Below are 24,228 nucleotides of genomic sequence, written 5' to 3'. Positions count from 1 at the left end.
CATAATATAGTTTATATCAGACAGGTCCAAAGCTCTTTTCATTCAGATCTAGCTCATCGGCTGTGTAACAAGTCTAACAGTTGCACCTTAATGTTTGAATAATAATTCAATTTCTTTCGGTTTACAAACTATTTGTGGTATAAGTACACTACACACATCAAGGTATTTTGTTCCCTGTTCATGGCAAATGTTGTTCATATTCATGTTTTTAACTCTAAGGGACGCTGTTGGTCAGCGAAAAAAAATAGGTCCAAGCTTTGTGAGTCAGTAGAGTCAGAACCTCCCTGCTCATTGCGTGTAAAGCAGACTGGTCGTGGGGTTCACAAGCAGTTGGATACGGCGGACATAGTACGTTTCCCCTGGATAGAGCTGTTCCACATAAGGGAGCTGTGTTTTTACCATTGAGGATACCTGCAGCAGAGTTTATTTGAGGATTTTGCGGGGCGTCTCCGTGTGGTGTTGTGCTATGGCGTTTGATTTGCCTCATCATTCTTGGTGCGTAAAATGGCGTTCGTGTTTTCCGTCAGCATGGAACGTGATACTGTTCCTCTCGTGTCTCACTCATGTCGTCAGTGGCCAAATTCGCTATTCAATACCAGAGGAGATGAAGAAAGGGACGGTAATCGGTAACGTAGCGCAAGACTTGGGACTGGATCTGCAAAGGCTCCGTTCTGGCCGGGCTCGCATCGTCACGGGGGAGAGCGTTCAGTACACCGAGCTGAATACGGACAAAGGGATTCTAGTCGTGAACGAGAGAATAGACAGAGAGCAGCTCTGCGGTGACGTCACGCCCTGCAGCTTCAGCTTCGAAATCATCCTTGAGAATCCGATAGAGTTGCATCGTGTAGTTGTGGAAATATTAGACGTCAACGACCACGCGCCCACTTTCAAAAATAAACACGTTCATTTGGAAATTAGCGAATCTGCAACCATAGGGTCCCATTTTGACTTGGAGAGCGCAGACGACTCCGATGTCGGGGCTAACAGTCTGCAAAAGTACGTTTTGACTGCGAGTGATAGTTTTGTGTTGAAGCAGCATTCTCACGCAGACGGAAGCACATTCGCCGAAATGATTTTGCAGAAACCTTTAGACAGAGAGACCAATCCCCGCCTCTCTTTGAAACTGATAGCAGTGGACGGCGGAGCTCCGCCGAGATCAGGTACGGTAAACATAGACATCACTGTTTTAGATGCAAACGATAATGCTCCCGTTTTTAACCAGTCAGTGTATAGAGCTACTGTTGTGGAAAATGCCCCGATCGGTACTTTTATTACGGCTGTAAACGCTTCCGACGCTGACAGCGGGTCAAACGGCGTGGTGACCTACGCTTTCTCTAACCTAAAGGGAAACACCGCCGAGGTGTTTGACATCAACAGTGCGTCTGGAAGAATATCTGTCGCTGGTAAGATCGACTTCGAGAAAGACAAGAAATATGAATTAAGAGTCGGGGCCAAAGACCAGGGTGGGCTGAATGACGCAAGCAAAGTTATCATCGACGTCATTGACGTTAATGATAATGCCCCCGTTATAAACGTAATGTCCTTTTCCAGCCCCGTATCGGAGGATACGCCTGCCCGCACGACGATAGCCGTTATCAGCGTGAAAGACGCAGACTCGGAGAGAAACGGAAAGATCACGTGCTCAATAGAGTCCAACCTTCCGTTTAAAATCGAGTCTTCCTTGACAAACTATTACAATTTACTTTCTGAAACAGCTTTTGATCGTGAAACAATGCCAGGATACAATATAACCATAACGGCGACGGATTCGGGGCTTCCTCCCCTGTCTAGCGCAAACACTTTACAACTGAGGATTTCTGACGTAAATGATAACGCACCGTTCTTCACTAAGCCAAGCTACACAGCTAGCATCGTGGAAAACAACGTCCCGGGGACATCAGTACTTACCGTCAGCGCGCGAGACTATGACTGGAGTCAAAACGCCAGAATATCCTACCTGTTAGAGGACACACAGGCTAGCACAGTTTCTAATTATGTATCCATAAACTCTGAAACTGGTGTTGTACATGCAGTGCGCTCCTTTGATTATGAACAAATTAAACAACTGCAGGTAGTTGTTAAAGCGCAGGATGGAGGCTCTCCTCCACTCAGTAGCAACGTGACTGTGAAAATAATGATCCAGGACCAGAACGACAACGCCCCTCAGGTTCTGTACCCAGTCCAGACCAGCAACTCTGTGGTGGCTGAAATGGTGCCTCGCTCAGCAGATGTGGGCTATCTGGTGACTAAAGTGGTGGCTGTTGATGTGGACTCTGGACAGAATGCCTGGCTCTCCTATAAGCTGCAGAAAGCCACAGACAGGGCACTGTTTGAAGTGGGCTTACAGAATGGGGAAATAAGGACTATCCGCCAAGTCACTGATAAAGATGCTGTGAAACAAAGGCTGACTGTTGTAGTGGAGGACAACGGGCAGCCCTCTCGTTCAGCTACAGTCAATGTTAACGTGGCGGTGGCGGACAGCTTCCCTGAAGTGTTCTCGGAGTTCACTGACTTTACGCACGACAAGGAGTACAATGACAACCTGACTTTTTACTTAGTCTTGGCTTTGGCTGTAGTGTCCTTTCTCTTCATCACCTGCTTAGTGGTCATCATATCAGTGAAGATATACAGATGGAGACAGTGTCGCATCCTCTATCATTCCAGTCTGCCGGTGATTCCCTATTATCCACCACGTTACTCAGACACTTTGGGGACAGGGACTCTCCAGCACGTGTACAATTACGAGGTGTGCAGGACGACTGACTCCAGAAAGAGTGACTGTAAGTTCGGCAGAGCCGGTAGTCAGAACGTGCTGATAATGGACCCCAGTTGTACAGGGACGATGCAGCGGATCCAGAATGAAAAGAACATCCTGGATGAGCCAGACTCTCCTGTAGAGGTGAGTCTAATGATCTGTGATGATTCACCATCATAAATCATTTAATTTTTTTTAATGAGCTACAAAGTTATATCACCAGCAGGCTGGTAACTGATAGCTCCCTTTCAGCACCAGGAATGGTGAACAGCACCTCTTGGAAAATGTGGTCATTCAGCCAAACCTTGTAGGATCTCGTTCATTTGGATCATAGCATGCATTTCTGCAATGTTGAATTGACTAGTTTGGATAATGAGTTTCATCCTGTCTTCGTTTTAAATAGAAAACAAATAATGCAAATGGTTAGGGTTGCTGCATCAACATGGTTGCAAAGATTATGTAGTCCAATAGAATGACTCGCCATCAGACAGACCCAAACCTCTCCTTGCCTCTAAACAAACGGTCTCCCTGCACTTTTTCCCGACGAATATTATGAACGAAGGGTGTTTTAATCAAATAATGATAATCACATCGCGCTGATGACAAAAAATGAAAGTCTCAATTTCTTCCCATGCAGCCGTGGCTTTCACCAAGTCTACTATCAGCGTGTTTCATACTTTACTCCATATTATTTCCTTTACCTCAAAACAGTTCCTGGTATTCATATTTTAGACTCTAAGGGACGCTGTTGGTCAATGAAACGAAATTGCCAAGCTTTGTGAGTCAGTAGTTGCCTCTTTCTGCATGTAAGCCGGGGAGAGGACGGGCGGAAGGCTTTGTAAACAGTCGACTCCGACGGGCACAAATCAGTGTTAATACCTTACACGGTACAGCCGCATTGGTGGATTGTACTTTTTTTTTACACTGCGCGTGTTGGATTTCTTCTTCTTCTTCTTCTTCTTCTTCTTCTTCTTCTTCTTCTTCTTCTTCTTTTTTTGTGCAATGGCGTTTTTAGAATCTCATCATGTCCCGTGCGTTAAATGGCGTTCGCATTGTAAATCAGCATGGCGGTGGTTGGTATTCCTCTCGTATCTTATCAACATTGTGTGCGGCCAAATCCGCTATTCAATCCCGGAGGAGATGAAAAAGGGCTCTCTTATCGGCAACGTTGCGCAAGACCTCGGACTGGATCTGAAGAGACTGCGCCCGGGCCGTGCCCGTATCGTGACCGGAGAAACCACTCATTACGTCGAGCTGAAGACGGACAAAGGGAGTCTTGTCGTGCATGAACGAATGGACCGAGAGCAGATTTGTGGCGACGCCACGCCGTGCAGCTTCAGCTTCGAGGTGATTTTGGAAAATCCTATGGAGCTTCATCAAGTCACAGTGGAAATTATCGATATCAATGACAATTCTCCGATGTTTAGAAAGGGAGACAATACGTTTGAAATAAGCGAGTCGGCCACAATTGGCTCGCGTTTTGTGTTATCCTCTGCAGAAGATGCAGATGTGAGCAGTAACGGCTTGCAGAAATACACGTTAAGCGCGAACGATCATTTCGTGTTGAAGCAACATTCAACCCCAGACGGTAGAAAATATGCAGAAATGGTTCTACAAAAACAGCTAGACAGAGAAAGCCAGCCGAGGTTGTCGTTAAAGCTGATAGCTGTGGATGGGGGCGCGCCAGAGAGATCCGGGACAGCAAATATAGAGATCACCGTCCTAGATGTAAATGACAATTCCCCCGTTTTTAACCAGTCAGTCTACAGGGCCACTGTTGTAGAAAACGCAGCGAAGGGCACCTATATCACGACAGTGAACGCCAGTGATGCAGATATCGGGTCAAACAGTCGAATCACGTACAGGTTTTCTAACTTAAAGCAGCAGCTGACCGACATATTTCAAATGGACGAAACTACTGGGGTGATAACACTTGCGGGGCAAATTGATTACGAGAAAGACAAGAAATATGAAATTATGATTGAGGCGACCGACCAAGGAGGTCTTACGGATACCAGTAAGGTTTTAATTGACATTGTTGATGTTAACGATAACGCACCAATTATAAATGTCATGTCTTTCTCAAGCCCAATCCCGGAGGACGCCGCGTCTGGCACCACGGTTGCAATAATCAATGTAAAAGATGCAGACTCAGAGAGGAACGGTCAGGTGACCTGCTCCTTAGATAAAAACCTCCCCTTTACAATAAAATCATCTCTGACAAATTATTACACTTTACTAACCAACGCTGCTTTCGACAGAGAAATTGTGCCAGAATACAACATAACGGTTAAGGCAACTGATTCTGGGTCTCCTTCGCTGTCCGGCTCTATAGTATTGCGTCTAAGAGTATCTGATGTGAATGACAACGTCCCGTTGTTTGATAGAAAGATGTATTCTGCTTTTGTAACGGAGAATAATCCCCCGGGGATGTCCATATTTACTGTGAGTGCGCGGGACTCCGATTGGAATCAAAATGCCAGAATTTCATATTTTCTGGAGGACGTGCAGGTCAGCGGTAGCCCGGTTTCCTCTTTTGTATCCATTAATGCTGAGACGGGGGTGTTACACGCAGTGCGCTCATTTGATTATGAACAAATTAAACAACTGCAGGTAGTTGTTAAAGCGCAGGATGGAGGCTCTCCTCCACTCAGTAGTAACGTGACTGTGAACATAATGATCCAGGACCAGAACGACAACGCCCCTCAGGTGCTGTACCCAGTCCAGACCAGCAGCTCTCTGGTGGCTGAAATGGTGCCTCGCTCAGCAGATGTGGGCTATCTGGTGACTAAAGTGGTGGCTGTTGATGTGGACTCTGGACAAAATGCCTGGCTCTCCTATAAGCTGCAGAAAGCCACAGACAGGGCGCTGTTTGAAGTGGGCTTACAGAATGGGGAAATAAGGACTATCCGCCAAGTCACTGATAAAGATGCTGTGAAACAAAGGCTGACTGTTGTAGTGGAGGACAACGGGCAGCCCTCTCGTTCAGCTACAGTCAATGTTAACGTGGCGGTGGCGGACAGCTTCCCTGAAGTGCTCTCGGAGTTCACTGACTTTACGCACGACAAGGAGTACAATGACAACCTGACTTTTTACTTAGTCTTGGCTTTGGCTGTAGTGTCCTTTCTCTTCATCACCTGCTTAGTGGTCATCATATCAGTGAAGATATACAGATGGAGACAGTCTCGCATCCTCTATCATTCCAGTCTGCCGGTGATTCCCTATTATCCACCACGTTACTCAGACACTTTGGGGACAGGGACTCTCCAGCACGTGTACAATTACGAGGTGTGCAGGACGACTGACTCCAGAAAGAGTGACTGTAAGTTCGGCAGAGCCGGTAGTCAGAACGTGCTGATAATGGATCCCAGTTGCACAGGGACGATGCAGCGGATCCAGAATGAAAAGAACATCCTGGATGAGCCAGACTCTCCTGTAGAGGTTAGTTTGTTTTTTGTTTTGTTTTTCTGGAATGCATATCTCAGTTTTTATTATGGGTATTTTGCATCAACCCTCACAAATCCCTGAATCGTTCCCTTGAAATTGTCGTGTTATGGAAATTAGAGCTAGAAGTGCCAAGGTTTCATGTCAGACTAATTTGCTTTATTTGTGCGTTGTAATATGGTCTATCCGGAATAATGTTTGTCTTATTTCATTTTACAAAGTGTTTCAATTGGACAAACGAAGTTGGCAACACTAAAAGTCCAAACTCACCCCTTGGTTGTTTATTTTTTTAAAGGTATTTGTCTACCCAAATGGCTAAAATAAGGAAAATGAAATAGTTCATGATTAAGAGGATCCGTGGAACTTGTTCTGTAGGAAGTGTTCATCCCCCAGTCATGTGGTGTTAATGTCCCGTCTTTGTGCATCTTGCTTTTATTCTGATTTGTGCAATATCAGCCCCATTTTTTCACTGAATGTAGTCAGTTTTCAGCTTTCTTTCTGTTTCTCTCATTCTCTCTCTCTCTCACTCTCTCGCACACACACACACACATAATGACACGTACACAGATCAGTATGTGTGTGTGCGTGTGTGTGTGCGTGTGTGTGTGCGTGTGCGTGTGTTTCAGTGTGCACACGTGTGTGATAGAGAGCAAAAAGCGGATATCATAACGTCCCGATGATATCGACCTTATTGAAATGTAATGGCGTGACAAGAAATTGTTATCTTTGTGTATCTTCACATAGAATTAGTGTTAGGAAAGGTTTCAATGAACTCCACTGAAACGATGTCAGCGACGACCCTTTAAAATGTGGAGTTCCAGGCAGTGAACTCAGGGAGACGCTGTTGGACAGTGTGATGAAGTCCCAGAGCAGCTTTACAGCAGCAGTGCCTCCCGCGTCATGCCATAGCGAGAGGAGGGGACAATCGAGAAACACTCGCTTTTACAGTTGGGATATTATCAAACGAATAGATATCCAGAGAATTTCCTTTTTTTTTCTTCCCTGGACTGTGGATAGCATATCGTCTCTCTCTACTGATATTTGCGTAGGAAATCTATTGGTTTATTCTATTGTGCTGTTTCGTATGGGCAGGAGAGATGCTGGACAGAACAATGGAGCGGCGAGCGCTGTTGTTCATCTGGGTCTTTTCTCTCAGCTGGGCGCGCGGACAGGTCAGTTACTCCATCCCTGAGGAGATGGCGAAAGGCTCGCTGGTCGGTAACGTTGCGCAGGATTTGGGTTTGGATATCCAAAGGCTCAAGTCGGGTAAAGCGCGTATCTACACAGGGGACAGTGGCGGATACATGGTGCTGGATAAGGAGAGAGGAGTCCTCCTTGTCGGAGAAAGAATAGACAGAGAGGCGCTCTGCGGACGAACGACGCCCTGCGCGCTTGACTTCCAGATCATCTTGGAAAACCCTATGGAGTTTTACACCGTCACGGTCGAGGTCACCGATATCAACGACAACGCTCCCGCTTTTAAAAACGGCGAGGTGAAATTCGACGTCGGGGAATTGGCACAAATCGGGGCGAAGTTCGTGCTGGAAAAGGCAGTCGACGACGACGTCGGGCTTAACGGCCTGCAAAGCTATTCACTGAGACCGAGCGACAACTTCGTTTTGAATTCGTATCGAGTGGGCGGCAGCAGAAATGTGGAGATGGTTCTGAGGAAACCTCTAGACCGAGAGAAACAGGATCGGTTGTCTCTGGTTTTGACTGCCGTCGATGGCGGCGAGCCGCGGCTCTCCGGGACGATCCAGATACGCATCGCTGTGCTGGACGCCAATGACAATGCGCCGGTATGTGCTCAAGCGGAGTACAAGGCTAACGTAGAGGAGGATGCCGTGAAAGGCAGCGTTTTAACAACGGTGAGCGCGACCGATGCGGATCAAGGATCTCACGGACACGTCTTGTATTCAATTTCGGGCATAGCGGAGGGCGCCGCGGGCCTGTTTAAGGTAAATGAAGACAATGGGTTATTTCAGTTAGTTGGCAAACTTGATTATGAGAGAATAAAGCATTATGAAATAGACGTTCAAGCCGCAGACCCAGGTGGAAACTCCGACGTCTGTAAAGTAATAATTGAAGTGTTAGACACGAACGATAACCCGCCTATTATAAATATTATGTCACAGTTGAGGAGCATAGCGGAGGATGTAAAGCCTGGGACGGTTCTTACTATGATGAATATTCAAGACCCCGACTCAGATGAAAACGGTAAAGTGTTGTGTGTCTTAGACGAAAATGTCCCTTTTGACATGAAGTCGACATCAAATAATTTCTTTACTCTAGTGACAGACAGTAATCTGGACCGAGAGAGAGCCTCCGAGTATAATATCAGTATCACGTGTTGTGATGAGGGAGTGCCCTCTCTCTCCAGCAGCGTCACTCTCACCTTACACATCTCAGATGTGAATGACAACGCGCCTGTCTTTGAGAGGAGCTCATATGAGGCCTACATTGTAGAAAACAACACACCGGGTCTCTCCATATTCACAGTGAAAGCCACAGACGCTGACTGGAACCAGAATGCCCGTGTCTCTTATATACTGGAGGACTCCTCGGTTAACGGAGTGCCCGTCTCCTCCTATGTGTCCGTCAGTGCTGATAGTGGAGTCATCCATGCAGTTCGCTCTTTTGACTACGAGCACATCAAGGATTTCCACTTGTGTGTTAAAGCGCAGGATGGAGGCTCTCCTCCACTCAGTAGTAACGTGACTGTGAAAATAATGATCCAGGACCAGAACGACAACGCCCCTCAGGTGCTGTACCCAGTCCAGACCAGCAGCTCTCTGGTGGCTGAAATGGTGCCTCGTTCAGCAGATGTGGGCTATCTGGTGACTAAAGTGGTGGCTGTTGATGTGGACTCTGGACAGAATGCCTGGCTCTCCTATAAGCTGCAGAAAGCCACAGATAGGGCGCTGTTTGAAGTGGGCTTACAGAATGGGGAAATAAGGACTATCCGCCAAGTCACTGATAAAGATGCTGTGAAGCAAAGGCTGACTGTTGTAGTGGAGGACAACGGGCAGCCCTCTCGTTCAGCTACAGTCAATGTTAACGTGGCGGTGGCGGACAGCTTCCCTGAAGTGCTCTCGGAGTTCACTGACTTTACGCACGACAAGGAGTACAATGACAACCTGACTTTTTACTTAGTCTTGGCTTTGGCTGTAGTGTCCTTTCTCTTCATCACCTGCTTAGTGGTCATCATATCAGTGAAGATATACAGATGGAGACAGTCTCGCATCCTCTATCATTCCAGTCTGCCGGTGATTCCCTATTATCCACCACGTTACTCAGACACTTTGGGGTCAGGGACTCTCCAGCACGTGTACAATTACGAGGTGTGCAGGACGACTGACTCCAGAAAGAGTGACTGTAAGTTCGGCAGAGCCGGTAGTCAGAACGTGCTGATAATGGACCCCAGTTGTACAGGGACGATGCAGCGGATCCAGAATGAAAAGAACATCCTGGATGAGCCAGACTCTCCTGTAGAGGTTAGTGTTCACAAGAATGTTCATTTTAGCTTTCTGTTTGCCTTCCTTCAGAACCACGGACAGTTACCAACTGTGTGTTATTTCAGCATCATGGGTTTTTTTGGGTTTTTTTTTTTTTGCTTAGCCACATTGCAACCGCCCATGCTCCTTTGTGTCCAGTTTTCTTTACTCCTGTCACTTTTTTTCTTTTTTGCTTACAGTCCTGACCAGTATCTGATCGTTTTTACAACAGTGGATATTTTACATGTGTGCGAAATGTTTGCAGTTTCAAGTAGAGGTTGATATTATAATAGCATCTATTAATAATGGGCGACTGTGTTTATATGGGCCTGAGTTTTATCTTATTCCCATTTTTTATCAAGTTTTACTAGTTTTTTTTTTACATTCGGGGCTGAAACTGGGAATATTCATCTACGTGACATCTAGTATATGATTCGTGCTGTACCCCATCCTGTTCTGTATTTATTGTGTTGTGCAGTTCTGAATACTGGACAGTGAGGGCCGCTGTTGACTAATGTGTTGGAGGGGGAGAGAGAGAGAGAGAGAGAGAGAGAGAGAGAGAGAGAGAGAGAGAGAGAGAGAGAGAGAGAGAGAGAGAGAGAGAGAGAGAGAGAGAGAGAGAGAGAGAGAGAGAGAGAGAGATGGGGAGGGGTGAACGGAGACAGAGCGCATACGTTCAATCCCTGTTACCGAGAACATTCAGCAAGGCTCATCGACCTTATATTCTTTTGTTTCTCTCGGAGAAAGGTGGCTTTTTCACCGAATAATATCGGACAATCCGTTCTGAAATTTAACGGAGTCTCGGCTGAACTCGAACCTACGGAGAAAAAAAGGTCAAAGGAATCGAGCCGTTTTTTGACGCCAGGGAAATGGCGCAGAGAACAATGAGATGGCGGGTGTCGTTGTGCGTCTCGGTACTCTGCCTGACCGCCGTGCTCGGGCAGGTCAGCTACTCCATTCCCGAGGAAATGGCGAAAGGCTCTTTGGTCGGGAACATAGCACAGGATCTGGGCTTGGATGTGAAAAGGCTGAGGTCGGGGAAAGCTCGGTTGCACACTGGGAATAACGCGGAGTACATCGAGCTGGACAGAGAAAGGGGAGCCCTCCTCGTCAGGGAGAGGATAGACAGGGAGGCGCTGTGCGCGCAGACGATGCCGTGCGCTCTACATTTTCAGATCATTTTGGAAAACCCGATTGAGTTTTACAGGGTCACGATCGAGATCACGGATGTAAACGACAACGCCCCGTTTTTCCAGAAAGACTCGATGAAATTTGACATCAGCGAGTCCGCCACCGTCGGGTCGAAGTTTGTTCTGGAGAGGGCGTTTGATTCGGACATCGGCGTCAATGGGCTTCAGAGCTACTCATTTCACCCGACTGATAACTTCGTGTTAAAACTGCAAGGCGATAGGGACGGCAGTAAGAAGGTCGAAATGGTTCTGGAAAAACCTCTGGACCGAGAGCAGAAGGAGCAGATATCGCTCTTGCTGACTGCTGCGGATGGAGGGGAGCCCAGGATGTCTGGAACCGTGCAGATCCACGTCACCGTCTTAGACGCAAACGACAATGCGCCCCTGTTTACAAAGCCGATATATAAAACGAGCATAGTGGAAAATTCTCAGAGAGGTACGGTACTAACTACAGTTAAAGCATCGGACGTTGATGTTGATTTAAATGGTTTGGTGAAATATTCAATATCCAGCAGCACAGTTGGTGTAAAGGATCACTTTGACATAGATGAAGATAATGGCGAAGTGCGTTTAATAGGGGATCTTGATTATGAAAAGACGAGACACTATGAAATCGATATTGAAGCTAGAGATCAAGGAGGTTTATCAGACTCCAGCAAATTAATGGTAGAGATCATTGACGTTAATGACAACAAACCGCATATAGATCTTATGTCGACGTCAAGTTCAATTTCAGAGGACTCCTCTTATGAAACAGTAGTGGCAGTAATGAGTGTAAACGATCCTGACTCGGAAAACAACGGAGTGGTTAAGTGTAGTATCAGTGAACACATCCCATTTGCAATACAATCTACAGCCAATGGTTTCTATAGCCTGGTGACAGACAGTGATCTGGACCGAGAGAGAGCCGCAGAGTATAATATCAGTATAACGTGTTGTGATGAGGGAGTGCCCTCTCTCTCCAGCAGCGTCACTCTCACCTTACACATCTCAGATGTGAATGACAACGCGCCTGTCTTTGAGAGGAGCTCATATGAGGCCTACATTGTAGAAAACAACACACCGGGTCTCTCCATATTCACAGTGAAAGCCACAGACGCTGACTGGAACCAGAATGCCCGTGTCTCTTATATACTGGAGGACTCCTCGGTTAACGGAGTGCCCGTCTCCTCCTATGTGTCCGTCAGTGCTGATAGTGGAGTCATCCATGCAGTTCGCTCTTTTGACTACGAGCACATCAAGGATTTCCACTTGTGTGTTAAAGCGCAGGATGGAGGCTCTCCTCCACTCAGTAGTAACGTGACTGTGAAAATAATGATCCAGGACCAGAACGACAACGCCCCTCAGGTTCTGTACCCAGTCCAGACCAGCAGCTCTCTGGTGGCTGAAATGGTGCCTCCTTCAGCAGATGTGGGCTATCTGGTGACTAAAGTGGTGGCTGTTGATGTGGACTCTGGACAGAATGCCTGGCTCTCCTATAAGCTGCAGAAAGCCACAGACAGGGCGCTGTTTGAAGTGGGCTTACAGAATGGGGAAATAAGGACTATCCGCCAAGTCACTGATAAAGATGCTGTGAAACAAAGGCTGACTGTTGTAGTGGAGGACAACGGGCAGCCCTCTCGTTCAGCTACAGTCAATGTTAACGTGGCGGTGGCGGACAGCTTCCCTGAAGTGCTCTCGGAGTTCACTGACTTTACACACGACAAGGAGTACAATGACAACCTGACTTTTTACTTAGTCTTGGCTTTGGCTGTAGTGTCCTTTCTCTTCATCACCTGCTTAGTGGTCATCATATCAGTGAAGATATACAGATGGAGACAGTCTCGCATCCTCTATCATTCCAGTCTTCCGGTGATTCCCTATTATCCACCACGTTACTCAGACACTTTGGGGACAGGGACTCTCCAGCACGTGTACAATTACGAGGTGTGCAGGACGACTGACTCCAGAAAGAGTGACTGTAAGTTCGGCAGAGCCGGTAGTCAGAACGTGCTGATAATGGAGCCCAGTTGTACAGGGACGATGCAGCGGATCCAGAATGAAAAGAACATCCTGGATGAGCCAGACTCTCCTGTCGAGGTCAGTTAGTGCCACTTTCACTTTGCATTTTATCCAAAGAAAAGCCTTGTTTTGAAAATGTTTTTGTCGCATTTAATTGCTGCAAAAATAGACAGTAATCGATCCTGCCTTGATTATTTTTTGATGATTATTCTTCCTATACGGCCTAAACAGACGTCCTTTACAGATCCAGTGTTTCGTGTACTCAATTTTAACTTTTAAATGTGACTTTATTTGACATACAGTACATTTTCGTCATTGCTGAATATGTCACTAAGCCTGACAAAGCCGGACCAATCCGCAAATGCAAATTACTCCAGAACCTCGGTGTATTTTCAATTACCAGGTGACGTTATCAGCGGGGCACAAAGGGAATTTATATTTACAGCACATTTCAGCATAAGGCAATTAAAAGTTATTTACATAAAAAGTAAAGACATTCAGACAAAATGTATAAGCAACGAGGCAATCAAAAGACATAAATATAGATAAAAATATTTTTTTTTAAAAACCAAGTAGGACCGATAAAACAGGAGAGTTAAAGTTACACCAGTGTTAGGTGATAATCAAAAGCCTCAAATTTGATTTAATAAAAGGCAGCGGCAAGAAGGAAAGTCCTCAAGCCTTCATTTGAGAGAGCAGAGTTGCAGGACACCTGCAGTCGTCTTGGAGTGTCTTCCATCCATGTGGTGCGTAAAAACTGAAAGCTGCCTCTCCATGTGTAGTTTTGACTGTAGGGTCAGAAAGCAGACCTGGTCCCAGGCGATCTGAGATGTCTGGGTGGTCCACATCGTAGCAGAAGATCAGAAATGTGTTTTGGCACTAAACCATCACGGGGCGCAGACCAGAATGCCCCGGACACAGTTAGATAGACCTACAGCCAATCAGAGCAACGAATCTTGAGGCGCACTTAAACTTTCATCAAATCCTGTCCGAAGCGATGCAACCCAATCGTACTTATCAGCAAATGCTTGAAGTGCAGTTGTTTGATATTCTTCTAGAGAAAATACACCGTTCAGTTTGTTTAATGCCGCCTCGAAAGAGGATTCAACAGATTGTCCCACATCGGCGGCAGCCATCTTGGTTGGTCACGAAAGCGCTTTAACGGCGCTCCTCTGACGTCATCGTATAAAGCCCGCCCCATATTACATAAACGGTGGTGATATATGTGTGGGTTTGTGTGTCTCTACAGAGGGATTTGTTTACCTGAACATGTGCGCCTGATTCATAGAAGTCAAAAATATGTTTTGTTTCTTTATGGTCTATGTTCAATATTGTACTTCGATACACACATATGCCAGGTTGAAAATGCAGTTACTTCTCCACCCTTTTCAGTATCAAGGTTTATAAAGTGATATTTAACAAGGTGGACCTTAACTGTGTGTAGAATACCCCGCGCGTCCTCGAAATACATCCCCCTCCCCCCTATTCTGAACAGAGTAATGCAGTTCCGTGCATTGGACTCCTAGGGCCGCTGTTGGCCAGCGTGTGGAGGTTGCAGGGCAGATTTCCTCAGCGCCTCCCCCGTCATCTCTTTTCACCAAGGAGGGGAAAAAAAGAGAGCAGACGCAGAGCGAACTGTACAGGACGCAAAGAGCAATAAACTGATCTGCGAAGAGGATCTACTCTTTTCCCTTTTTTTCGTTGGTAGGATCAGTTTGTGTTTGTTGGCTGGAAAAGCGAAGTGAATATCTCAGTGAAGGACTCTCACCGTAAGAAGGAATACAACAGCTGTGTGTGTGCTGGGGGAAATACTATCGGGCAGAACAATGAGACGGCCGCTACTATGGCTGCTTATCTCCATCCTGTCTCTCGGTTCGGCGCACGGACAGGTCAGCTACTCCATCGCCGAGGAAAGGGCGAAAGGCTCGTTCGTCGGTAACGTGGCGCAGGATTTGGGTTTAGATGTGACGAGGCTGAAGGCGGGCAAAGCCCGTATTTACACGGGCGACGGCGGGGACTACGTTGAGCTGAACAGCGAGAGAGGCGTCCTCCTGCTCAAAGACAAGATAGACAGAGAGGCTTTGTGCGGACGGACGACGCCGTGCGCGTTACATTTCCAGATCATTTTGGAAAACCCGATGGAGTTTTTCACCGTCACGGTCGAAGTCACCGATGTTAACGACAACGCCCCGTTCTTTAAGAAGAGTGACATGAAATTCAGGATCAGCGAGTCAGCAGCCGCCGGGGCGGTGTTCGTCTTAGAGCAGGCCGTAGATCTGGACGTCGGTGTGAATGGCCTTCACAGCTATTCGTTGAAGCCGACCGATAACTTTGTGTTGAGGTTGCAGAATCAAGCGGAGGGGAGAAAGATGGTGGAAATGGTTCTGCAGAAGCCGTTAGATAGGGAAATACAGGACCGCTTGTCGCTGGTGTTGACTGCAGTGGACGGCGGTGAGCCAAGACTGTCCGGCACAGCGCTGATCAACATCAGCGTGCTCGATGTTAATGACAATGCTCCCGTGTTTACGCAGAAAACCTACAAGTCGTCTTTAAGAGAAAATTCACCCGCGGAAACGACGGTCACGTCAGTTAGTGCGTCTGACTTAGATGAAGGATCTAATGGTAAGATAACGTACTCTATACTGAACTCACTTGATGATTTCTCTGAATTATTTGATATAAATGAAGATATTGGCGAGGTGAGATTGATAGGAAAGACCGACTATGAGAAAAGACGGCAGTATCAAATCCATATCCAGGCCAGCGATGAAGGAGGACTAACTGACTCCTGTAAAATAATGGTGGAAATTGTTGATATGAATGACAACGTACCTGCTATAAATGTCATGTCAAAGTCCAATGTCATATCTGAGGACATTAAACGTGGGACTGTTGTGACAATGATAAACATCCAGGACCCGGACTCCGGTGAAAATGGAAAAGTTCATTGTATCATTGACGAAAATGTCCCATTTACAATTACTGCAACATCCAGTAATTTCTATAGTCTGGTGACAGACAGTGATCTGGACCGAGAGAGAGCCTCCGAGTATAATATCAGTATAACGTGTTGTGATGAGGGAGTGCCCTCTCTCTCCAGCAGCGTCACTCTCCACTTACACATCTCAGATGTGAATGACAACGCGCCTGTCTTTGAGAGGAGCTCATATGAGGCCTACATTGTAGAAAACAACACACCGGGTCTCTCCATATTCACAGTGAAAGCCACAGACGCTGACTGGAACCAGAACGCCCGTGTCTCTTATATACTGGAGGACTCCTCGGTTAACGGAGTGCCCGTCTCCTCCTATGTGTCCGTTAGTGCTGATAGTGGAGTCATCCATGCAGTTCGCTCTTTTGACTACGAGCACATCAAGGATTTCCACTTGTGTGTTAAAGCGCAGGATGGAGGCTCTCCTCCACTCAGTAGTAACGTGACTGTGAAAATAATGATCCAGGACCAGAACGACAACGCCCCTCAGGTGCTGTACCCAGTCCAGACCAGCAGCTCTGTGGTGGCTGAAATGGTGCCTCGTTCAGCAGATGTGGGCTATCTGGTGACTAAAGTGGTGGCTGTTGATGTGGACTCTGGACAGAATGCCTGGCTCTCCTATAAGCTGCAGAAAGCCACAGACAGGGCGCTGTTTGAAGTGGGCTTACAGAATGGGGAAATAAGAACTATCCGCCAAGTCACTGATAAAGATGCTGTGAAACAAAGGCTGACTGTTGTCGTGGAGGACAACGGGCAGCCCTCTCGTTCAGCTACAGTCAATGTTAACGTGGCGGTGGCGGACAGTTTCCCTGAAGTGCTCTCGGAGTTCACGGACTTTACGCACGACAAGGAGTACAATGACAACCTGACTTTTTACTTAGTCTTGGCTTTGGCTGTAGTGTCCTTTCTCTTCATCACCTGCTTAGTGGTCATCATATCAGTGAAGATATACAGATGGAGACAGTCTCGCATCCTCTATCATTCCAGTCTGCCGGTGATTCCCTATTATCCACCACGTTACTCAGACACTTTGGGGACAGGGACTCTCCAGCACGTGTACAATTACGAGGTGTGCAGGACGACTGACTCCAGAAAGAGTGACTGTAAGTTCGGCAGAGCCGGTAGTCAGAACGTGCTGATAATGGAGCCCAGTTGTACAGGGACGATGCAGCGGACCCAGAATGAAAAGAACATCCTGGATGAGCCAGACTTTGATTCAGAGGTCAGTGTTTACAAAAACTGTTGGAAGCAGTGGTAAAGAAAACTTATTTTCAGTGTCTGATCCATTTAGCGAGGTTTTGCAGTTTTGATGTTTTAAAATGTTTCCCCCACAGAGATATTTTTGTAGGTCTAATGAATCTTTTTCGCGTCTAGTTTTTACTCTCAACCTCAACCAGTCAGCCTGCAGGAGGGGGGGGGGGGGTTATAGAGATGTTGGCCCATTTGGTAAAACTATCAATTTCTCTCTTTTGGGTAACCGTGCTATATGAATAACTTTTTGAATTCAACACAATGAACCCTGTCAGAATTTATATATGAAAAAATTGACATTCTAGATATTGAAATGATTTGCAATTGGCGCTTTTTGCACTTAAATTGAGGTTGTAAACTAAGGTATATTTGCAAATGTATTCTGTCTGAGGTCTTTTCAGCACCATGGACAGCAGAAAAGAAAGACCCATCATAGATTTGGTCTCTCAAAGTAGCAGAGTGAAACCCATCGTGCTAGTGGTGTGTGTGTGTGTGTGTGTGTGTGTGTGTGTGCGTGCGTGCGTGCGTGCGTGTGTAGTCACGCGCGTACATGCACGTGGACGTGCGTGTGTTCTCATCACTGTCACATAGCCAATCAGTGATACTGTAATTCAAACGCTGACGCAGTCTTTAGGGCCACATTGATAAGTATTGTTTTTTGTTTTTTTTCGTTGACAGCAATGCAAACACAGCTTGATGCTCGTAAAATCATTGTTCAGCCGAAACGAATCGTTCAAAACACAATTGAAATATCCTGGTTCAGTCTCTCTTTTCTAATGTAGTTCAATGCTTTGAACAGACAGGGACGCTGTTGGCCATGTGGTTTCTATCTTGTAATACATGTGAAGCTGGTCCTCCCCCATTACTTCATTTATTTTTTTCAAGACAGCTAAGAAGCGTTGTAAAGGACGACAGTCTTTGTAGATAACACACTGTCAGCTATCCTTGGTGCCACGCATTTGGATTATATTTGTTCATAACCGGAAGGATAACTGATTATATTTGTTGCTTTAAGGAAACCAGAAGCTTTTTCTTTTTTCTTTTTCTTTTTTTTTCGGCACAGGCGAATGTCGGGCAGAACAATGAGACGGCAAGTACTGTTGTGTATCTGGGTCTTCTCTCTGGGCTGGGCACACGGTCAGGTCAGCTACTCCATCCCCGAGGAGATGGCGACGGGCTCGTTAGTCGGTAACATAGCGCAGGATTTGGGTTTAGATGTGAAGAGGCTCAAGTCGGGCAAAGCTCGCGTTTATACGGGGGACAGTGCGGAACACATCGAGCTGAATAAGGAGAGAGGAGTCCTGCTCATCAAAGACAGGATAGACAGAGAGGCTTTGTGCGGAGAGACGACGCCGTGCGCCCTTCATTTCCAGATGATTCTGGAACACCCGATGGAGTTTTACTCGGTTACTGTCGAGATAACTGACGTCAACGATAACCCCCCTACCTTTGTTAGAGATGAGGTGGCATATGAAATCAGCGAGTCGGCCGTAGTCGGAGCCCGGTTTGTGTTGGAGAAAGCGGCGGACAGTGACGTCGGTGTGAACGGTCTGGACAGCTACAGTTTAAAGCCGACCGATCATTTCGTGTTGAAAACTACTCTTCGTGGTGACGGGAGCAAAAATGTAGAGATGGTCCTGCAGAAACCGCTGGACCGGGAGAAACACGAGCACGTACCTTTGACTCTTACCGCTGTAGATGGCGGCGAGCCGCGGCTCTCGGGGACAATGCAGATTATAGTCACCGTCCTTGACGTCAACGACAATGCGCCCGTTTGCTCAAACCCAGAATACAAGGCCAGTGTTGTGGAAAACTCTCCTGTCGGCACCGTAATTACTACAGTCAGCGCTACAGATGTTGATAAAGACAATAACGGAAAGGTGACGTACACGATTCCGAAATCATTAGATAGTCTTTTCCAAATTGATGTCGACAGTGGAGTTCTGACTTTGTCCGGAAATATAGATTATGAGAAGAGGAAATTTTACGAACTAGATGTTCAAGTACGGGATCAGGGAGGACTGTCAGACGCATGTAAAGTTATCGTGGAGGTGGTCGATTTTAATGATAACAGACCATCCATTAACATCATGTCTAAATCCCATAGCATATCTGAGAACGTCAAACCAGACACAGTGGTGACGATGATTAACATCCAAGATCCAGACTCTGGTGATAACGGAAAAGTGAAGTGTGTCTTAGACGAAAATATGCCTTTTGCCATGAAATCAACAACAAATAATTTCTATAGCCTGGTGACAGACAGTGATCTGGACCGAGAGAGAGCCTCCGAGTATAATATCAGCATCAAGTGTTGTGATGAGGGAGTGCCCTCTCTCTCCAGCAGCGTCACTCTCACCTTACACATCTCAGATGTGAATGACAACGCGCCTGTCTTTGAGAGGAGCTCATATGAGGCCTACATTGTAGAAAACAACACACCGGGTCTCTCCATATTCACAGTGAAAGCCACAGACGCTGACTGGAACCAGAATGCCCGTGTCTCTTATATACTGGAGGACTCCTCGGTTAACGGAGTGCCCGTCTCCTCCTATGTGTCCGTCAGTGCTGATAGTGGAGTCATCCATGCAGTTCGCTCTTTTGACTACGAGCACATCAAGGATTTCCACTTGTGTGTTAAAGCGCAGGATGGAGGCTCTCCTCCACTCAGTAGTAACGTGACCGTGAACATAATGATCCAGGACCAGAACGACAACGCCCCTCAGGTTCTGTACCCAGTCCAGACCAGCAGCTCTGTGGTGGCTGAAATGGTGCCTCGTTCAGCAGATGTGGGCTATCTGGTGACTAAAGTGGTGGCTGTTGATGTGGACTCTGGACAGAATGCCTGGCTCTCCTATAAGCTGCAGAAAGCCACAGACAGGGCGCTGTTTGAAGTGGGCTTACAGAATGGGGAAATAAGGACTATCCGCCAAGTCACTGATAAAGATGCTGTGAAACAAAGGCTGACTGTTGTAGTGGAGGACAACGGGCAGCCCTCTCGTTCAGCTACAGTCAATGTTAACGTGGCGGTGGCGGACAGCTTCCCTGAAGTGCTCTCGGAGTTCACTGACTTTACACACGACAAGGAGTACAATGACAACCTGACTTTTTACTTAGTCTTGGCTTTGGCTGTAGTGTCCTTTCTCTTCATCACCTGCTTAGTGGTCATCATATCAGTGAAGATATACAGATGGAGACAGTCTCGCGTCCTCTATCATTCCAGTCTTCCGGTGATTCCCTATTATCCACCACGTTACTCAGACACTTTGGGGACAGGGACTCTCCAGCACGTGTACAATTACGAGGTGTGCAGGACGACTGACTCCAGAAAGAGTGACTGTAAGTTCGGCAGAGCCGGTAGTCAGAACGTGCTGATAATGGAGCCCAGTTGTACAGGGACGATGCAGCGGATCCAGAATGAAAAGAACATCCTGGATGAGCCAGACTCTCCTGTAGAGGTTAGACCATTTTTACATCTTATTCTGACATGATTTTCTGGCTCTGGGTTTTTTATTGTTTAACTTTTTAACAAAACGTCTTTAAATCGTTTTCTCTTCAGTACCACCACCAAATAATGCAACATAAAGGAACCTATAATATTACCTCAAAAATATTTTGAACAGATGCCAGGTAGTGTTAAAGGCTTTGCAAATATCTCATTGTTTTTAATGAATAATTTTACTGAAGCAGGTTTGGGTAATTCTTCAGACTATGATCAGCTGAGAACGTGTCCTCATGTCAACCCCTGTTTTATCTAGTCCCAATCTGTTTCCAAGATCTGTTCATTAGAACATTATTTACACCTGTAGACATTGACGAGAGCTGATAGACATGTTTTCTTGATACTAACTTAGTCTAAGTCAAATGTTACTTTGCCCTTCTGGGGGAACCTGCATCATCCGATTATATACTGTAATTTGTATTCCGTTTGGCCTGGAGTTGTTGTGAATACTGCAAAGACTTTTTTTTTTGTTGGTCTTCTGCAGTTTTGCATTGTGAACTCTTAGGGCCGCTGTTGGCCAGCGTGTCTCAGCAGCAGCACCTCCCCGCTCCTCCTCGTCACGACGACACATAAAAGAGAAAACCACACAGGCAAAGAGCGGACATTTCAGCATACGTTGATTCTTGGTGCTGTTGTTATGTTTTTTTAAGGAATAAGTCGATCCGTGATTATTTTTTTTTGTCGTTTATATATCAGCATTGTTGCAGCGTTTGTTTGGAGGTTTTTGCGCACGAATGGGAATTGCGATCGAATGGGATGTAACCAGGAGGCTGCTCTTCGTGGAGAAAGCATCGGGCAGAACAATGAGACTCGGAGCGTTGGTTTTTGTCTTGGCCGCCTACGTCGGCTCCGCGCTGGGCCAGGTCAGCTACTCCATCCCGGAGGAAATGGCGAAAGGCTCCGTCGTCGGTAACGTAGCGCTGGATTTGGGTGTAGATGTGAAACGGTTGCTATCGGGTAAAGCGCGGATTTACGCCACCCGAGACGGAGAAGAGTACATCGAGCTGAGCAGAGAAAGAGGAGTAATCCTTGTTAAAGAGAGAATAGACAGAGAGGGGCTGTGCAGACAGACGACGCCTTGCGCTCTCCACTTGCAGGTTATTCTGGAGAACCCTATGGAGTTTTACAGCATCACGGTTGAAATCAGAGATGTGAATGACAATGCACCGGCGTTCGAGAAAGCCGAGATGGAGTTCAGAATCAGCGAATCAGCCGTTCCCGGGGCCAAATTTGTTTTGCAGCGGGCTGTGGATCGGGATGTGGGCATCAATGACCTGCAGAGCTATGCGTTGAAACCCAGCGATAATTTTGCGCTGAAGCTGTATAATAAGGCAGACGGGAATAAAAATGTGGAGATGGTTTTGCAGAAGCCTCTGGACAGGGAGAAAGAGGAGCGTCTATCTCTTGTGCTGACGGCCGTAGATGGCGGAGAGCCGCAGATGTCTGGAACAATGCAGATCCACATCACGGTGTTAGACGCCAATGATAACGCCCCTGTTTTTACACAGCCTGAGTACAAGGCCACGATAACCGAGGGTTCCCCTAAAGGAACCATAGTTGCCACGGTGAAAGCGTCAGATGCAGATCAGGGTTATAACAGCAAAGTGACGTATTCAATCACGAATACATTAGATGACGTCAGGGATATGTTTGAGGTGGGTGAGGAAAGCGGCGAAGTCAGAGTGATTGGAAGTATTGACTATGAAAAAGCAAGACGTTTCCAGATAAACTTACTAGCAAGTGATAACGGCGGACTCACTGATTCTTGTAAGTTAATTGTGGATGTTGAAGACGTTAATGACAACAAACCTGATATTAACATAATGTCAAAGACAAATGTCCTATCGGAGGATGCCGAGCCGTATACTGCCGTAACAATGATACATATTGAGGACATTGACTCTGGCGAAAATGGCAAGGTGAACTGTTTTATAAACGCAAATATACCTTTCGTCATTGAAACATCGACAGATAATTTCTTTACTCTAGTGACAGACAGTGATCTGGACCGAGAGAGATCCTCAGAGTATAATATCAGTATCACGTGTTGTGATGAGGGAGTGCCCTCTCTCTCCAGCAGCGTCACTCTCACCTTACACATCTCAGATGTGAATGACAACGCGCCTGTCTTTGAGAGGAGCTCATATGAGGCCTACATTGTAGAAAACAACACACCGGGTCTCTCCATATTCACAGTGAAAGCCACAGACGCTGACTGGAACCAGAATGCCCGTGTGTCTTATATACTGGAGGACTCCTCGGTTAACGGAGTGCCCGTCTCCTCCTATGTGTCCGTCAGTGCTGATAGTGGAGTCATCCATGCAGTTCGCTCTTTTGACTACGAGCACATCAAGGATTTCCACTTGTGTGTTAAAGCGCAGGATGGAGGCTCTCCTCCACTCAGTAGTAACGTGACTGTGAAAATAATCATCCAGGACCAGAACGACAACGCCCCTCAGGTTCTGTACCCAGTCCAGACCAGCAGCTCTGTGGTGGCTGAAATGGTGCCTCGTTCAGCAGATGTGGGCTATCTGGTGACTAAAGTGGTGGCTGTTGATGTGGACTCTGGACAGAATGCCTGGCTCTCCTATAAGCTGCAGAAAGCCACAGACAGGGCGCTGTTTGAAGTGGGCTTACAGAATGGGGAAATAAGGACTATCCGCCAAGTCACTGATAAAGATGCTGTGAAACAAAGGCTGACTGTTGTAGTGGAGGACAACGGGCAGCCCTCTCGTTCAGCTACAGTCAATGTTAACGTGGCGGTGGCGGACAGCTTCCCTGAAGTGCTCTCGGAGTTCACTGACTTTACACACGACAAGGAGTACAATGACAACCTGACTTTTTACTTAGTCTTGGCTTTGGCTGTAGTGTCCTTTCTCTTCATCACCTGCTTAGTGGTCATCATATCAGTGAAGATATACAGATGGAGACAGTCTCGCATCCTCTATCATTCCAGTCTGCCGGTGATTCCCTATTATCCACCACGTTACTCAGACACTTTGGGGACAGGGACTCTCCAACACGTGTACAATTACGAGGTGTGCAGGACGACTGACTCCAGAAAGAGTGACTGTAAGTTCGGCAGAGCCGGTAGTCAGAACGTGCTGATAATGGACCCCAGTTGTACAGGGACGATGCAGCGGATCCAGAATGAAAAGAACATCCTGGATGAGCCAGACTCTCCTGTAGAGGTTAGTTAGCTCTAATAGTTGTTCTTTTTTCTGATGGTTTACAGAAAAATCTACAATAATCCTGTAATTAGTGCAACACTGATGCCGCATGAGAGCCCAGTGAATCAGCACCACGGACAGCGATATACCCAAATAGCCAGTATCTCTTTGTCTGTTTGAGCTTTGGTGATGACTTTTTTTTCTCTTCTACTCATTTGTAGCCTTAGGTGGATACTTGTTTCTTTTTCTTTCTTTTGAACTTATATTTTCAGATGGCATATTAAGAAGAATATCGTTAACATATTTATACTGATTAACCAAACCATTAAAACCACCTGCCCAATATTGTGATGGTCCACCTCATGCCGTCAAAACAGTTCTGACCCGTCGAGGCATAGACTCCACAAGACCTCTGAAGGTGTCCTCTAG

The 24,228-nt window shown here is 46.6% G+C and overlaps 8 protein-coding genes across 10 annotated transcripts in view; all 8 read left to right on the top strand.

The window, feature by feature from the left end:
* The window catches only part of LOC130122884 (protocadherin gamma-A11-like), a 311,235-nt gene that overhangs the window by 155,979 nt on the left and 131,028 nt on the right, over positions 1-24,228 (top strand). The gene's annotated exons all lie outside the window — the stretch shown is intronic.
* LOC130126306 (protocadherin beta-16-like) lies at positions 467-2,935 on the top strand. Its single transcript, XM_056295765.1, has one exon. The coding sequence runs from the start codon at positions 467-469 to the stop codon at positions 2,933-2,935; it is 2,469 nt and encodes an 822-aa protein (XP_056151740.1).
* On the top strand, positions 3,758-6,283 carry LOC130126298 (protocadherin beta-16-like). Its single transcript, XM_056295754.1, has one exon. The coding sequence runs from the start codon at positions 3,758-3,760 to the stop codon at positions 6,281-6,283; it is 2,526 nt and encodes an 841-aa protein (XP_056151729.1).
* On the top strand, positions 7,297-9,899 carry LOC130126288 (protocadherin beta-8-like). The gene is made up of 2 exons (XM_056295741.1): positions 7,297-9,765; positions 9,894-9,899. The coding sequence occupies exons 1-2, from the start codon at positions 7,297-7,299 to the stop codon at positions 9,897-9,899; spliced, it is 2,475 nt and encodes an 824-aa protein (XP_056151716.1).
* LOC130123660 (protocadherin gamma-A2-like) lies at positions 10,563-12,971 on the top strand. The gene has a single exon (XM_056292939.1). It carries the CDS (start codon positions 10,563-10,565, stop codon positions 12,969-12,971), a length of 2,409 nt encoding a protein of 802 aa, XP_056148914.1.
* On the top strand, positions 14,702-17,134 carry LOC130126279 (protocadherin beta-16-like). Its single transcript, XM_056295729.1, has one exon. It carries the CDS (start codon positions 14,711-14,713, stop codon positions 17,132-17,134), a length of 2,424 nt encoding a protein of 807 aa, XP_056151704.1. The 5' UTR covers positions 14,702-14,710.
* LOC130126263 (protocadherin gamma-A2-like) lies at positions 18,088-20,618 on the top strand. The gene has a single exon (XM_056295705.1). It carries the CDS (start codon positions 18,195-18,197, stop codon positions 20,616-20,618), a length of 2,424 nt encoding a protein of 807 aa, XP_056151680.1. The 5' UTR covers positions 18,088-18,194.
* Positions 21,433-23,829, top strand: LOC130123740 (protocadherin gamma-A2-like). The gene has a single exon (XM_056293060.1). It carries the CDS (start codon positions 21,433-21,435, stop codon positions 23,827-23,829), a length of 2,397 nt encoding a protein of 798 aa, XP_056149035.1.

The sequence above is a fragment of the Lampris incognitus genome, chromosome 1 (genome assembly GCF_029633865.1).
Source record: "Lampris incognitus isolate fLamInc1 chromosome 1, fLamInc1.hap2, whole genome shotgun sequence".
Classification (NCBI taxonomy): Eukaryota; Metazoa; Chordata; class Actinopteri; order Lampriformes; family Lampridae; genus Lampris; species Lampris incognitus.
This window is presented reverse-complemented; position numbering and strand designations above follow the sequence as displayed.